General features: G+C 42.2%; 1 protein-coding gene across 5 annotated transcripts in view; it reads left to right on the top strand.

Annotated features, from left to right (window-relative positions):
- FAT3 (FAT atypical cadherin 3) overlaps positions 1 to 17,129 on the top strand; it is a 588,664-nt gene that overhangs the window by 202,301 nt on the left and 369,234 nt on the right. For all 5 annotated transcript variants that reach the window (XM_040426352.1, XM_040426353.1, XM_040426354.1 and 2 more), the window contains one exon: positions 379 to 3,692. In XM_040426352.1, coding sequence (XP_040282286.1) covers positions 379 to 3,692 — 3,314 coding nt within the window. The remainder of the gene's footprint in view (positions 1 to 378; positions 3,693 to 17,129) is intronic.

Below are 17,129 nucleotides of genomic sequence, written 5' to 3'. Positions count from 1 at the left end.
CCTGCCGGCATCTCTTTCTCCTATGCTGTATTGCTGGCCAATCGCAGCGCTCAGCTCATAGCCAGGCTATGAGCTGAGCGCTGCGATTGGCCAGCGCTACAGCATAGGAGAAGGAGACCGCGGCAGGTTCCCCTGGGTGGAGCCTAACTACGAACATACCGGAGGCTATAACCGGAGAACGGAGCGGCGCCCAGGGATAACAGTAAGTGCAGGGGGATCCCTGGGCGCCGCGCTACACGTCTGTATAGTCAGTTTAGATACTTTCTTCTGGTGAAAGGTCCTCTTTAAAATTGTAATCTTGGTTAGTTGTGATTTTTTTATGTTATGATATTTCCTTTTGTTTTTCTTACACATTTTATCCTTTTGTTTCCATATTAGGAGGAAGAAAAATGATGGAATAGCTGCAAACATGGCTATCTTGAGTGGTGTATGGACAACACCCTCCAGTGTCAACACCCTACTATTTTTAAATTTACTCTTTAAATTATGTAATGGTCTCCAAGGAACCTCACCTCAGATCTTCCAGTTTACTTATTCAACGTACAATGCCACAGTATACGAAAATTCTGCTGCTCGGACTTATCTCAACAGTCAAACCAAAATTGGCATCAAGCTGGCCAATCTTTCTTGGGACATTAAATACAGGATAATGTCTGGAGATGAAGAAGGGTTTTTTAAAGCTGAAGAAGTCGTCATTGGAGATTTTTGTTTTTTACGAATACGAACAAAAGGAGGAAATTCTGCCATTTTGAATAGAGAAATTCAAGACAGCTATTTATTATCAATAAAGGCGTCAGTGAGAGGGGAGGACTTCGAGGCCTGGACAAAAGTCAACGTACAAGTCTTAGATATGAATGATTTACGTCCCTTGTTCTCCCCCACCACATACTCTGTTACTATAGCAGAAAGCACTCCTATAAGGACAAGTATAGCACAGGTCACTGCCACCGATGCCGATATTGGATCCAATGGGGAATTTTATTACTATTTTAAGAATAAGGTAGAACTTTTCTCTGTCCATCCTACAAGTGGAGTTGTATCACTAAGTGGGCGGCTAAACTATGACGAAAAAAATAGATATGACCTGGAAGTTTTAGCTGTAGACCGCGGCATGAAATTATACGGGAACAATGGTGTAAGTAGTACCGCCAAACTTTTTGTTCACATTGAACGTATAAATGAACACGCTCCTACAATCACCGTGGTCACTCACATTCCATCCATGTTGGACATGGACCCTTTGTATGCCATTGTTACCGCTGATGACAATGATGAAGGCGCCAATGGAGACATTGAATCAGTTGCTGTTGTCTCGGGAGATGAGCCGCAACAGTTTTCATTGGTGAAGGAGGGAAAATGGATGAACGAGTATAAAATCAAACAAAAAAGTCCTATCGATTGGGACAACTTTCCATACGGTGTAAATCTGACACTTCAAGCTAAAGACAAGGGGTCTCCCCAAAAGTCTTCAGAATTCAAATACGTGCACATTGCCAGCCCTGAAAAAGAAAAGGTGAAAGCTGAATTTGAGAAAGATGTTTATGATGTTACAGTTAGTGAATTCTCTCCTCCTGGTGCTGTGGTAACAGCGGTGAAGGTGCAGCCTTCATCAGCATCTGTGGAATACAAAATTTCCGAAAGTGAAGATTCAGAGTATTTTCGGATCAACTCAAGGACGGGACTGATCACCACATCACGTCATTTAAACATGGCCGGGAAAGATACTTATGAAATAGAAGTAATGCATAAAACCAATGATATTAATGCAAAGGTCATCATAAAACTGGAAGATGCCAATGATAACACCCCAGAGTTCCAACAAACCTCATACGAGGCATTTGTCAATGAAACAGTGCCTGTCGGAACTAGTGTTTTAACGGTTTTAGCATCTGATAAGGACAAAGGCGAAAATGGTTATATTACTTACAGCATTGCCAGCTTAAATTCCCTGCCTTTTGTCATCAATCAGTTTACAGGAACTATCAGCACTTCTGATGTTCTTGATTTCGAGTCATCACCTGAAAATTACAGATTTATTGTAAGAGCCTCCGATTGGGGGTCTCCATACCGCCATGAGAGTGAAGTTAATGTAACCATTCATATAGGAAACATAAATGATAACAAGCCTTTATTTGAAAAAGTAGCTTGCCAAGGAGTCATCTCTTTTGATTTTCCAACTGGTGGACACATCACTGCTGTTTCTGCCATTGATATCGATGAGCTAGAGCTTGTTAAGTATAAGATAATGTCAGGGAATGAACTAGGTTTCTTCTACTTGAACCCAGATTCTGGGGTCTTACAACTTAAGAAATCATTCATCAGTTCTGGACTCAGAAACAGTAACTTCGCCCTTAAGATCACTGCCACAGATGGTGAAAACTTTGCCGACCCTATGTACGTGAACATAACCATAGTCCATGGTAAGGTCCCATCTAAATATTTTGACTGTAAAGAAACAAGGGTTGCCCAGAAGTTAGCAGAAAAACTTCTCAAAAAGTCCAAAGCTAATTCCAAATTAAACTATGAGGACAGTCTGTTCGATTTCTATTCAATAAATAGGCAGCCACCTCAATTTGACAAGTCTTTTCCTTCAGATGTATCAGTGAAAGAAGACCTTCCCGTGGGTTCCTCAATACTAAAAATCAAAGCCACTGACCCTGATTCTGGGTTTAATGGAAAGGTACTTTACACAATCACAGATGGTAATATTGATAGCTGCTTTACCATTGATTTGGAATCTGGTCAAATCAGTGTGCTAATGCCCATGGATCGAGAGACTTCGGATAAGTATCTTCTTAATATCACCACATATGATTTAGGCAAACCTCAAAGATCATCCTGGCGATTGTTGACTATCCACGTCAATGATGCAAATGACAACAGCCCCATTTTCCTTCAAGAAAGCTACTCAGCTAATATTCTAGAGAGCACAAGCATAGGGACAGAGTTAATTCAGGTGGAAGCTCGAGACAAGGATATCGGACCAAATGGTGAAATATTTTATTCCATTTTAACTGACACCAAAAAATTTGCAATCAACAGCTCCACTGGAATAGTGTATGTAGCTGATCATCTGGACAGAGAACTCATGTCTAACTACACATTGAAAATTGAAGCAAGGGACAAAGCGGAAAATGGTCAACAGCTTTTTTCAGTTGTCACCCTAAAGGTCTATTTGGATGATGTTAATGATTGTGCTCCAGTTTTTGTACCATTCAGCTATACTGCCAAAGTACTGGAAGATCTGCCAGTGGGTACTGTCATATCTTGGCTTGAAACCCAAGACCCAGACCTTGGTCTTGGTGGCCAAGTACGGTATTCCTTAGTGAACGACTACAATGGCAGGTTTGAAATTGATAAAACAAGTGGAGCTATTCGCTTGAACAAGGAATTAGACTATGAAAAGCAACAGTTCTACAATCTTACCGTACGCGCTAAGGATAAGGGTCGTCCTGTTTCTCTTTCATCGGTTTCATTTGTGGAAGTGGAAGTGGTAGACGTCAATGAAAACCTACATACTCCATATTTTTCGGATTTTGCTATAACTGGATCTATCAAAGAGAATTCACGCATTGGAACTAGTGTGTTGCAAGTGTTGGCGAAAGATGAAGATACTGGTCGAGATGGTGAAATACAATACTCCATAAGGGATGGCAGTGGTCTCGGAAGATTCACTATTGATGAAGAAACTGGTAAGTGACTAAAAGTTTGTCAGTGCTATGTGGTTGATTACTGTACAATTACCATACAGACATAAACATTATTTAACCTGTCCAGATTCTTACTTTGTCTATAATATATTTTGTTTATAGTACTATAATTTTACATGTTCGGTTAAAGGGGTTGTCCTGTTTCAGGAGGAACTGGACAGCACATGCGATTCACCTGCAGCAAAGGATAGAACGTTACTTACCCAACAGATCTTAGGCTGTCAATCCAGTTCTTCTGGCAAGGCTCTGTTTACCTGGCTGCTGCAGTGATGTCATGTCAATGATCTTTGCAGCCACTGCGGCTAATCACTGCACTCTTGGGTGCACTGCTGAGGCCACTGATTGGCTGCAGTGGTCACATGTTAATGTGATGGCACTGCTGCAGCCAGGTACACAGAGGCCTGCCGGGAGATGGTTTGGGATGGTTTTTCAGTCAATATGCTTTTGTTAATGTGTACCAGGAGACAATAGGGGACTAATCTCTGTTTACGTGAGATAGATATTGTGTGGATTTTCTAAAAATTCATGTCTCTAGATGTAAAATTTTTGGAATTATTTAGATATGTTAATGGAGTTGTTTGGCATTCTAAAAACAAGTGGATGGAAAAGTAGGTGTCATTAGCCATACACACTGATATTAGCCTGATTTATCAACTGTGACTTTTTTAAAAAGTTGCAAAAATTTACACAGTTTTAATCCAGTAAAAGGGTGGCATACAAAGTGGAGTAATGTTTCAAGACAAAAGTGTCAATCTGGGGCTACCTTCACATCTCTGATGTGTTCTCCAGTTGACTGTTCTGGCAGAGAGACAGACTACAGCCAGACACCACTGGATCCCCATTCATTATAATGGGATCCAGCGGGTTTTCTGTGTAAATGTCTGTTTTCTGCCAAACAAATACCGCTGCATGCCGGATCCCTGTTGGATCCCATTATAGTCAATGGGGATCTTTCGGTGTCCGGCTATACTGGGAACAATGCACTCCACTAGTCTGTTCCTTTGCTGGAACAGACTACCGGAGAACACATCGGAAGTGTAAATGTAGCCTTAACGATGCACCAAACGATGAAGCCTTAACTCTGCACCATATTTATCAAACGTTGTTTGATAAATTTGGCGCAAATTATAGCAAAACAAACTCCTTCTAAACTGACTTCAAAAATACCCCTCATTGCCTTTCACGTGGATGTGAACCATTACCAAATAATATGTAACCCCAATAAATCCTAAATGTTATCGTGATTGCAATTATCTTGTACTCATTGTTAGAAAATTGGTTAATAAATCGCTGACATCTAAAAAATATTAATAATCATCAAAAAAGAAATCACCTCTCACTGGTTTATTTGTGCCGGGCCAAAAAACTTCAGCTGAGTCAGCCGAGTAATTTGGACTCCAGCCTGTTGAGATATGTGTAAAAGCCATCCGGCAATATGATCTCTGATACTTAAAGTCATTAGCGGATTGCTATTGGCCTGGTGGCAGCTAAAACACCTCTAAATAATTAATCTTCTGTCTAGTTACAGGGAGACTTGCGGATTGAATTACCTTACACTGACATGCCTGTTTATTTACCGTTTGTTTAGTTCGCGCGCTCATTATGAAGTGGCCATCGATTTTAGGTTAAAGGTTTGCCGCAAATCCAGATGTGTCATGGGTTATTAGCTAAGGCAATTAATGACGGCTGGCGGCACCCAGGCCATAAGTCTTGATTATTATTATTTTTTACTTAAAGTTGCATCCTGTGTTTAATGGAGTTATACATCTTAATGAATCAATAGAGTTGTACGATGGGTCACTGACCGCTTTGTATGCGGGTCGGCACAAGTCATTTATATAATGTTCTACTGGACCAATTATAAATGAATCCATGTCACTTCTACAGATATCCCATATTTTGCCCATCTTTTACATTAGTATAGGAGTAAAATGTTTTTCATCATCATCAACATCATCATCAACATCATCATCATTAACATCATCGTCAACATCATCATCATTAACATCATCATCAACATTATCATCATTAACATCATCATCAACATTATCATCATTGCTGTTATTGATGCCAAGGATGTACATCGAGGAGAGAAACCCCATATCAAAGATCATAATGGGGCCACAACCTGATACTGATTGTGACAAGATGCATTGCATTAGGAGGTGCGGAGATGGCATTCACACCCAAGCCTTGGTCTCTGAGGAGTCTCCTTTGCCACATTGATGACTCCAGTATTATAAATGGTACCAGTCTAGAAGTGTCTTGGGTTATTATAAGAAAGTGATGAAAGCAAAAAGAAAAACCAAAAAGAAAGAAAAAATATCAAAGTATGGAAATAATTTTACAGCACACAAAAGGCTAAGGGAACGTTCTGAATTACTGTAAGGCTAATTTCACACTAGTGTTCAGAGATCCAACCAGAACAGCCTTGCCAGACGCTGCCTGAATGCGGTGAAGATGCGGCCGCAACCCGACAAATATGCCCAAGAATCGGTTAGACAGATACTGATGGACATCCTAGGTCAGAACAGCCTGCCGGAAGGCTTTTCCTCTAGTGTGAAACTAGTCTAAGCTGTGAGTATAAAACAGCCTTTATATGGTATGCTATACCATGCTTAATGGGGGTACATTTTAGGGTTTTAGGGATCGGGGAACAGTCAGGTAAGGAACCATTAACCTTTGTGCCTAATTGATATATACTGTATTGATGCATAATTACATTTCATTTTGTAATATTAGTTGAGCAGCAAGAATGCATTACTATAATAAAGTTTATCGACTTGAGTTGAGTGGCCGGGATTTTGGATATACTGTAGAGCTGAGGACATGGGTTGCTAGATGGCCACTAGCACACCCGCAATACCCAGTCCCCATAGCTCTGTGTGCTTTTATTGTGTAAAAAAAACTCATCTCAGGGACAGGACTAGGTTAATTTGCATATGTATCAAATCGGTTTTTTTTACACAATAAAAGCACACAGAGCTATGGGGACTGGGTATTGCGGATGTGCTAGCGGCCATCTAGCAACCCATGTCCTCAGCTCTATACACAAAATCCCGGTGACAGGTTCCCTTTAAGGGCTCGTCCACTCAGCAATGTAAAAAAAACAAAAACACAAGGGACAGAAAGACAAAAAAAAAGAAGTCATATTCAATTCACTGTTCCTCTCTCGGTCTGGCTCTTTGCCGATCCCCACAGGTCTTTACTTTCTGGAAATGTGACCACTCTGCCATTCAGTGGTGAGCCACCTCAGCCAGAGATTAGCTAAGCAATCATTTCCTGTGTTTTGAGTGGGCATTAAAGACTATAGAGCGGCATGAGATCGGTGAGGAGAATATTTTTTTTGTGCTTTTCTGACCCTTTAAAAAATACTGGACATACAACTCCTTTAAATCTATCCAAACACTCAAGACAAAAGTAGGCTGAAATGGCTGATTTTGTCCATGTCAGCCAACTAGCACAAACTATCATGATGGCCGACAGCAAACTCTTGTCTGTTGAAAAAGTAATTGGCTGCGCAGGAAAGTTTTTGCCACTGTTGGCCAAGACTGCATGTTTATGCCATGATTGGCCAAATTCAGCTGATTATTTGCCATTGTACCCAAGGACCAGAGAGTCAGTGTTTTAATAAAAACGGACTCCCTGTTCGGGCCAGTTTAGTCTGCAATGTTGTTGGGGGAATCGTTGGCATGAATGACCCAAGGATGACTGGTCGGCCTCAATGCAGCCGATCATCGTCTCAAGTCTACAGCAGCTTAACAAGCTAATAAGGCAATGCAAGACATTTTTTACTTTCTCGAAGAATACTGTATGTAACAAAAATTATTGTGTTGGCTCATCCTTTGTTCTCATGCACATGGCCGTTTAACAGATCTGTGTTGTACTGATCCACCATGCAGCACTCATAAAAAATAAATACAAATCAGCCCATTACAGTACCTTTGTATACCACATTCCTTATAAAATGTTGGAAGCTCCAACAATGTCCATATAATGAAGCTATTTTTTGCTAGATGCAATAGGGTGCCATATAGTGGTCCACAGAACATCTCCAGCTCTGTATCATGGAACGTAGGGACATACAACACCATTATTGCTAAAAAAAATTATTCCTAAGTATCCCTTATTAGATCATATTATATATTCTTTTCTCTATGAAAACTCATAGTAATAGGTCTATTCCTAATTTTCCCTCCGGTTTCCTTGGAAATATAAAGGCTGTTTTATACCCCCAGCTCACAGTTATTCAGAACGTTCCCTTTGTCTTTTGTGTGTGGTAAAATATTCAAATTATTTCCATACTTTGATGTTTTTCTTTCTTTTTGGTTTCTATTATTGCTTTCATCACTTTCTTATAATAACCCGAGACTCTTCTAGACTAAGATGTTGGTTAATGGATAAGAGCATGCTCAAACTCAATACAGATGTTGTACACCTCAACAGATCAAGTCTATCTGAGGACCTTGTGTTTGAATGCAAATTTGACCATGAATATTTTCGGAGAGTGAAAGTGGCCTGTCTTCAGTCGTGTTGTGTAAAGAGTTCTGTGAGGTCTTTCATGCATTTATACAGTAATTGAATCCCTGTAAAAGAGATTACCCGACACTATTTTCCACGAACGTATCGAAAACTATTGATGGCTTGAAAACCTTGGAAGCCTCTCTCCATTGATTTTTTTTTTTTTTAGTTCAGTCATTTGAAATTGAAATGAGGTTTCAAAAATTGCAACGTGGACGAAAAACAAATGTGTTCTCCACAAGAATACTGCCGCAAGTCAAAAAGAGTATTGTTTAGGTGCAAGAAAGCATAGCCATGGCCCTAGAGTTGACAATGTCCACTTGGCAATAGATGAGAAATAAATGTCTTCATTCGAAAGTTCTCAACACAACAAGATTGTTCTCCCTCCATGGTAGACACTGTGAGGACATGGTTAAGCTGAGGGCAATTGAAGAACAGCTATTTTTTCAAGTATACTCCACCACTCCATACTCCATGGTCTTTAATGTACGGAGAACTCAAACCCTTTGAGAGGACATAGGCCTGAGGGCATCAGACGGTAAATAATTCCACGTGTTCTCACAAGCTCAGTGCTGTATAGTGAAACAAGGCAGGCCATTGTGTACAGCCATAAATACCGCTATTTCATGATAAATCATGTTGATAAGAATAGCCTGAGGCAATACTCATACACACATGGAGTTCAACCTTACCTACAAGATCCTCTTTTTTATGAGCTTATATTCAGTCATAAGGCTGTAATATATATATATATATATATATATGTACAAAAAAGGTTGAAGAGCAGCACACAAACAAATCGGCGGTGCAATGCCTTAAAAAGACCAAGGTCTTGCTACATATACCAAAATATGTATATATATATACCATATATACAAACACACACAACATACACATTACTGTGCAGATTTAGGCAGATGTGGGCAAAATAGTTTTCAAAAATAGTAATAGTTTAGTTTTATCAATTAATAAAACCACATCATCATCTAGCCCATGGATAGATGTTTTTTGCTTTCCCTCCGGGATTCATGGATGTGCACTGGAACCCCCCGGATTGTGGTAGGACATATGCTTTCTGATTTAGTGCCGCCGAGCACTTGTTATTGCCGACCACATCTATGCTTTTGCTTAACTTTAATAATTTAATTTAATAAAATTTTGAGGGATATCTTTTCCATTCACACGTCCGCAAAATGGGTCCGCATTCGTTCCGCAATTTTGCGGAACGGGTGCCGACCCATTCATTTTCAATGGGGCCGGAATGTGCTGTCCGCACTTCCGCTCCTGTGCTTCCGTTTCCGCCCAAAAAATTGAACATGTCCTATTCTTGTCCGCAATTGCAGACAAGATTGGGCATTTTCAATTATAGTGCCGGCGATGTGCCGTCCGCAAATTGCGGAATGCACATTGCCGGTGTCCGTGTTTTGCGGAACCGCAAAACACTTACGGACGTGTGAATGGACCCTCATAGTAACATTATTAAAGGTTACGTTTTATCTTTATGTATATTCTAATGGATTGCCTTCCTTGTACAATGTTATAATATACTTTCTATGTTAGAAAGTATATTATAGTGCATTTGTATTGTGCGGCGGTTGTGTGCGGTTCTGCTGCGATACTGCAGGTATATAGAGGGACAAGCGCTATCGGAACAAATAATTTCTACTGGTGTGATATACCAGTCGCCCCTCAAAAAAACTGTTTGAAGGGGGGTGTTATATACCAATATACTTTCTTTATAGTGCATTTAGGTACTGTATAGTGAATTTGCGCATGCGCGTACGCAAAAATTATATTGCCGATATTTCGCATAGAATTTTTTTTTTTTTTATAGAGATCGCAAATTCGAATAATACATCTGGTATGTCACTGTCCATGTTGTGGGAATATTTGTGCACTTCTAGTAATTATTTCTTGGCTGCAAATATCAGCTGAAGGTTTTTAAGGTTCGCCTGCCATTAAAATGAATGGGAACCGTCGCGAACTTGCGGTTTGCGAACATTTGATCGCGTTCTCGCGATAGCGTTCGCGAACCGTCCCGGCAGATGTTCGTCCATCACTAGCTGCCATTTTAGCCCCTTAGCCGTGGCCAAGCTGAGGGAGCATAGAAACCATCCTAGCACAAACCAGAGTTGCTTATGGATATAGAGTGAGTCTAGTGGAGATAGAAGCAGCATTAGCTCATGGGCTCCACAACCACCAGTGACCGGGAGAAGCCTAAAACCGCCTGGACACAACCGGACGACTATACGTGTGGTTGTGTATTACCACATTCCTCTATGGACATTGTGGAAAAGAGTTTGGGAAAACATCCTGTACAAAGAATGGAGCAGAGGTTTTTGCCTGCTGTAAGGGAGCCGCCCTGTGGATTGCTAATTATAAGTAATGAGAGGAGAATGTAATTCGGTTCATATAGAAGAAAGTCTCCAATCACCCATCAATTTTCCTCAAAAAAGCCTGTTTCACATAATAAATTTCACCATTACGTAATTTGGTCCAGACCGCAAAAAAGGATTTACCACATATAACTGCACCACTGAACAGCAAATAGGCCCTAATTTTTCTAAACTTTCACACTACAAAAGGCTTTTCAACATATAAGTGCAACGCTGAACGGCGAATATATTTTTCTTTTGCCACTAATATGCGGCAGACAGTCGTTTAGAATATACACTGCTCAAAAAAATAAAGGGAACACAAAAATAACACATCCTAGATCTGAATTAATTAAATATTCTTCTGAAATACTTTGTTCTTTACATAGTTGATTGTGCTGACAACAAAATCACACAAAAATTAAAAAAATGGAAATCAAATTTTTCAACCCATGGAGGTCTGGATTTGGAGTCACACTCAAAATTAAAGTGGAAAAACACACTACAGGCTGATCCAACTTTGATGTAATGTCCTTGAAACAAGTCAAAATGAGGCTCAGTAGTGTGTGTGGCCTCCACGTGCCTGTATGACCTCCCTACAACGCCTGTGCATGCTCCTGATGAGGTGACGGACGGTCTCCTGAGGGATCTCCTCCCAGACCTGGACTAAAGCATCTGCCAACTCCTGGACAGTCTGTGGTGCAACGTGACGTTGGTGGATAGAGCGAGACATGATGTCCCAGATGTGCTCAATTGGATTCAGGTCAGGGGAACGGGCGGGCCAGTCCATAGCATCAATGCCTTCATCTTGCAGGAACTGCTGACGCACTCCAACCACATGAGGTCTAGCATTGTCTTGCATTAGGAGGAACCCAGGGCCAACCGCACCAGCATATGGTCTCACAAGGGGTCTGAGGATCTCATCTCGGTACCTAATGGCAGTCAGGCTACCTCTGGCGAGCACATGGAGGGCTGTGCGGCCCTCCAAAGAAATGCCACCCCACACCATTACTGACCCAATGCCAAACCGGTCATGCTGGAGGATGTTGCAGGCAGCAGAACGTTCTCCACGGCGTCTCAAGACTCTGTCACGTCTGTCACATGTGCTCAGTGTGAACCTGCTTTCATCTGTGAAGAGCACAGGGTGCCAGTGGCGAATTTGCCAATCTTGGTGTTCTCTGGCAAATGCCAAACGTCCTGCACGGTGTTGGGCTGTAAGTACAACCCCCACATGTGGACGTCGGGCCCTCATATCACCCTCATGGAGTCTGTTTCTGACCGTTTGAACAGACACATGCACATTTGTGGCCTGCTGGAGGTCATTTTGCAGGGCTCTGGCAGTGCTCCTCCTGTTCCTCCTTGCACAAAGGCGGGGGTAGCGGTCCTGCTGCTGGGTTGTTACCCTCCTACGGCCTCCTCCACGTCTCCTGATGTACTGGCCTTTCTCCTGGTAGCGCCTCCATGCTCTGGACACTACGCTGACAGACACAGCAAACCTTCTTGCCACAGCTCGCATTGATGTGCCATCCTGGATAAGCTGCACTACCTGAGCCACTTGTGTGGGTTGTAGACTCCGTCTCATGCTACCACTAGAGTGAAAGCACCGCCAGCATTCAAAAGTGATCAAAACATCAGCCAGGAAGCATAGGAACTGAAAATTGGTCTGTGGTCACCACCTGCAGAACCACTCCTTTATTGGGGGTGTCTTGCTAATTGCCTATAATTTCCACCTGTTGTCTATCCCATTTGCACAACAGCATGTGAAATTGATTGTCACTCAGTGTTGCTTCCTAAGTGGACAGTTTGATTTCACAGAAGTGTGATTGACTTGGAGTTACATTGTGTTGTTTAAAGAGGACCTTTCACCTGTATAAACTATGTGAGCCGAGTATGCTGCCATATAGAGCGGCGCCCGGGGATCTCACTGCACTTACTATTATCCCCGGGCGCCGCTCCGTTCTCCCGTTATAGGCTCCGGTACCTTTGCTCCTTAAGTTATAGTAGCTGGGTCTTCCCTTGTCCTGTGGGCGTCTCCTTCTCCTAGGCTGCAGCGCTGGCCAATCGCAACGCACAGTTCACAGCCTGGGAGAAAAAACCTCCCAGGCTGTGAGCTGTGAGCTGTGCGCTGCCATTGGCCAGCCCTGCAGCCTAGGAGAAGGAGACGCCCACAGGACAAGGGAAGACCCAGCTACTATAACTTAAGGAGCAAAGGTACCAGAGCCTATAACGGGAGAACGGAGCGGCGCCCGGGGATAATAGTAAGTGCAGTGAGATCCCCGGGCGCCGCTCCACATGGCAGCATACTCGGCTCACATAGTTTATACAGGTGAAAGGTCCTCTTTATGTGTTCCCTTTATTTTTTTGAGCAGTGTATAACTGCACTACTGAACAGCAAATATATTTTTTCTTTTTCCGCTAATACACGTCACAAAAGGCTTTACCATAGATAACTGAACTGCTGATTGGCAAATATATTTTTGGTTTTGCCACTAATACACAGCAAAAATGGCTGTAAAACAGATAACCGCACCGCTGACCGCAAATATATATATGTATATTATAATTGTTTTTTCTAACACTATCCCTAGCGCCTTCTGACGTCTCTCCCTGCACTCAGTACACTGGTAAATGGCAGAATCTAAGATGGCTGCCGCTATTTATAGGGCTGTGACATCACAGGGCAAGCTGGCTGCTGATTGGCTGCATGCATGTCAATCTGGGTGATCCCGCCTTACCAGAGTTCCTTTCTCCATGTCCTCACACGGTGCGAATCAAATTTCCGCTTCGATTCGCTCATCTCTAGTGCCACCACTGGGAATATTAAGCATTACACAGTTCCAGTAGAAACAAATGGGTCAGCATGGACATGTTCAGTCCTCCAGAGAGGAGGGTGCTCTTTGTAGCCGCTCTCCACTACTTGCTTTGAAAAGTATTTTTGATAAATCCCATTCATGACAAAGTAAAATCCAAAAATATCACAGAACTGAACAGTCAGTTTATCGGTAAGCTGAGATACACGGGGATAACAAACTCAGAAAAAAAAAAAAACGATGATGTCCGTGTTACATCCATATTTTTTGTGGATCCATTAAAACAATGCCTGTCCTGACAAGAATAGGACATGTTCTCTTGCGGAACGGACTTGTTGACATACGGATACGGAATGTACACGAGTCATTTCCGTTTTTTTGCAGCCCCATTCAAATGAATGGTTCAGCATACGGACCTGTAAAAATAAAATAAAAAATTTTGACATTTGTGTGCATGAGCCCTTATAACATGTCCGATTCTTGTCCGTTTTGCGGACAAGGAAAGGCATTGTAACAATCGATCCGCAAAATAATAAAATAAAAAGGATGCAAAATACATAAGGTCGTGTGCATGAGCCCTAATAGTGTGGTAAAACGTATGCAACAAAACAGAAACCCTGAATACCTCACCGTGGATGTTAATGTGGTTGTCTTATCATGGACAATGGGGGCATATCGCTAGGATATGCCCCCATTGTATTATAGGTGCGGGTCCCATCGCTGGGACCCACACCTATATAGAGAACGGAGCCCCACAAGTAAAGGAGGGCGCACTGGACATGCGCAGCCGCCCTCCATTCATTTTCTATGGGGCCAGTGAAAATAGCGCTTGGCTATTTCCGTCGGCCCCATAGAAATGAATGGGAGCGGGGTCCGCGCATGAGCGGTACGCTCCCATTCACTTCTATGGGGAGCGGGCTTAGAAGTGGCCGGACCGGAGTCCTCCAGTCACCACCTTGCAGGGCTCCGTTCTCGATAAACGTGCGGGTACCAGAGGTGGGACCCGCACCTATAATAAAATAGGGGCATATCCTAGAGATATGCCCCCATTGTCCATGATGAGACAACCCCTTTAATTAGAAGGAGGGGGAGATTTATCAAAACTGGTGCGAAGGAAAACCAATCAAATTCCACCTTTCATTTTTCAGAAATCCTTTGGAAAATGAAAGGTGGAATCTGATTGTTTGCAATGAGCAATTAAGCCTGTTCTCCTTCGCACCAGCTTGATAACTCAGGGCCATAGTGTACTGTATGTATCATACGTAGGGCAAGATTTGTAAAGGATGACCGATGTAAAGCAGAAGAGTGAAGGAAAAACGTAAGTATGAACCCAGCCTTATCTCATCATTTCTTCAAGGTGCATGTGCCGTTTGCCATCGAAAAGTAGAACACTAGCTACCAATTAGCCGGCGTTAATGAGGCAGCAAGTCTAATCAGGAGAGGACATTAATCATGAGCGGCCACACAACAATCCAAGACAGTTCCCTGAGGGGTGTATTTTAGGGAGAAGGCAGCCGGGGAAAGAGAAAAGGACATTTGTAATTCAAAGGTTTTTCTCAACATGTTCTACATGTCCCATTAGTCAAAGCTTAAAAGTCTTAGCCTGAGGTTGTAATACAATGAGATTTATTCTCTAACAAAATAATGTAGGTTATGGGGGGGGGCGGGGGGGTGTCCTATATATATTACATATAAATTATTTTATGTTATTTTTTGTTGTAGAAATGTTTGGATAGCCAGGAACTGAAAAAGTAAGTAAGCCCTTTGCCCTTGCTCATAGCTTAAAGAGGACCTTTCACCGATTCTTACCCTATGAACTAACTATACAGATATGTAGAGCGGCGCCCGGGGATCTCACTGCACTTACTATTATCCCCGGGCGCCGCTCCGTTCTGCCGCTATGCCCTCCGGTATCTCCGCTCACTAAGTTATAGTAGGCGGAGATACCAGTCCCTAAGTTATGGTAGGCGGAGTCTGCCCTAGCGCTGGCCAATCGCAGCGCAGAGCTCACAGCCTGGGAGGTTATTTTCTCCCAGGCTGTGAGCTCTGCAATGCGATTGGCCAGCGCTAGGGCAGACTCCGCCTACCATAACTTAGGGAACGGAGATACCGGAGGACATAGCAGGAGAACGGAGCGGCGCCCGGGGATAATGGTAAGTGCAGTGAGATCCCCGGGCGCCGCTCCACTTGTCTGTATACTTAGTTCATAGGGTAAGAATCGGTGAAAGGTCCTCTTTAATGCTTACCTGTCAATAATAACATAACTTAGAAGCAAAAAATATGACTGAAAGACCTCATATACAAAGCCGAGCCTGTGTGCCAATCTCTGCATAGTACATCATAGTACATTGGTGCCTATTTAAAGGGGTTGTGTCACCAAACATATTCCACATTTTTCAAACCAGCGCCTGGATCTGAATACTTTTGTAATTGCATGTAATTAAAAATTTAGTATAGCCAGCCAGCTATTCAATAAAATGTATCTGTATAGCGCCACCTGCTGTTTGCTCTTTTCTTTATTTCATGTCCACCTCACTGAGGTGGTCGCACATGCTCAGTTCAAATCTTCAACTGCCACGAGACATAGGTTCTGTTAGAAGCTGTGGCAGTTACAGGGACCGAGCTGGAGCAGAAAGGACACAACCCTTGAGCAGCCAGGCTGAAGATAATCTAGCTGAGCCATTGGAGCAGTGAAATGGAGATCTCTGGACCCATGCGAGGTACAGGGCCAGTTGTAGCTTTGGTATTGAATAGTCATCGTGGGGTGCCATCAATCAGGCTATGAGGCCTTCCGTACTTCATTCAGGGATCTACTTTTTTGCAAACTCTAGAATAATGTTTAAATGTTTGATTCCATACGATTCCAATGTCCAGACTCTTACCGACCCATCCAAGAGAAGAGGAGATGATTGCAATGAATTTTGACAGTCTATTCACTTACTAAACTTCAAAATGATCTGTTTTTCAGAAGGCCCTCAACAACTCCATTTATTTACGCAAAGTCTATAAATTTTATTTTGAACCCTCCCTGTAATACTTCATGTCACCTGTGGAGGCACTGTAGGCAAATTGAACACATCGTGACAGGCTCTTCAGGAGATTACAGCTGATTTCTGAGGTTAGCTGGACGTCTTTGATTAAAAAAGGACCCTTGTAACAAAAAGGAATTATCCAAAATGGAGAATCTCTTTAGTTTGATATTGAGTCTGATATCCTAAGCACGATATACTATGTACTTGCACCTCGGCATTTGGCACACATCTTTACACTTTCCATCAGCTCATGCAGGAATTTGTACTTTAAGATTTATTGAACACCACTAATTGCAAAAATTTCTTTTGAGCAGTCCCCGAAGTGATTTTTATTGCAATTAACTGAGATGATTAAGAACATTTCTCATCAGTAAAATAACTTGTGAAGATGATGGAATATTATTTCTAGAACTCAGTCTTTTTGATATTCGAGACCTATACGGATATGTTAATGTCTACTGTTAGTTGACTGGCTAAAGATCATGAGAGGAAACCTTGGTTATCAATTGGGGAAAGAAAAAGGAGTACACCATATCACTCTAGATGATGATATGTGGCAGCTCTTTTCCAGTCTACCCGCCATTCTGGATAGTGAATGAAGCCATAAGGGCAATAATGGTGGAAATGACTAATGTAAAAAATGAAAATCAGACATCATATAGTACATGACTGTCACGACCA

This window comes from Bufo bufo, chromosome 3, assembly GCF_905171765.1.
Source record: "Bufo bufo chromosome 3, aBufBuf1.1, whole genome shotgun sequence".
In the NCBI taxonomy this organism is placed as follows: domain Eukaryota; kingdom Metazoa; phylum Chordata; class Amphibia; order Anura; family Bufonidae; genus Bufo; species Bufo bufo.
Note: the sequence above shows the minus strand (reverse complement) of the source record. Positions and strands in the feature narration are given on the sequence as shown.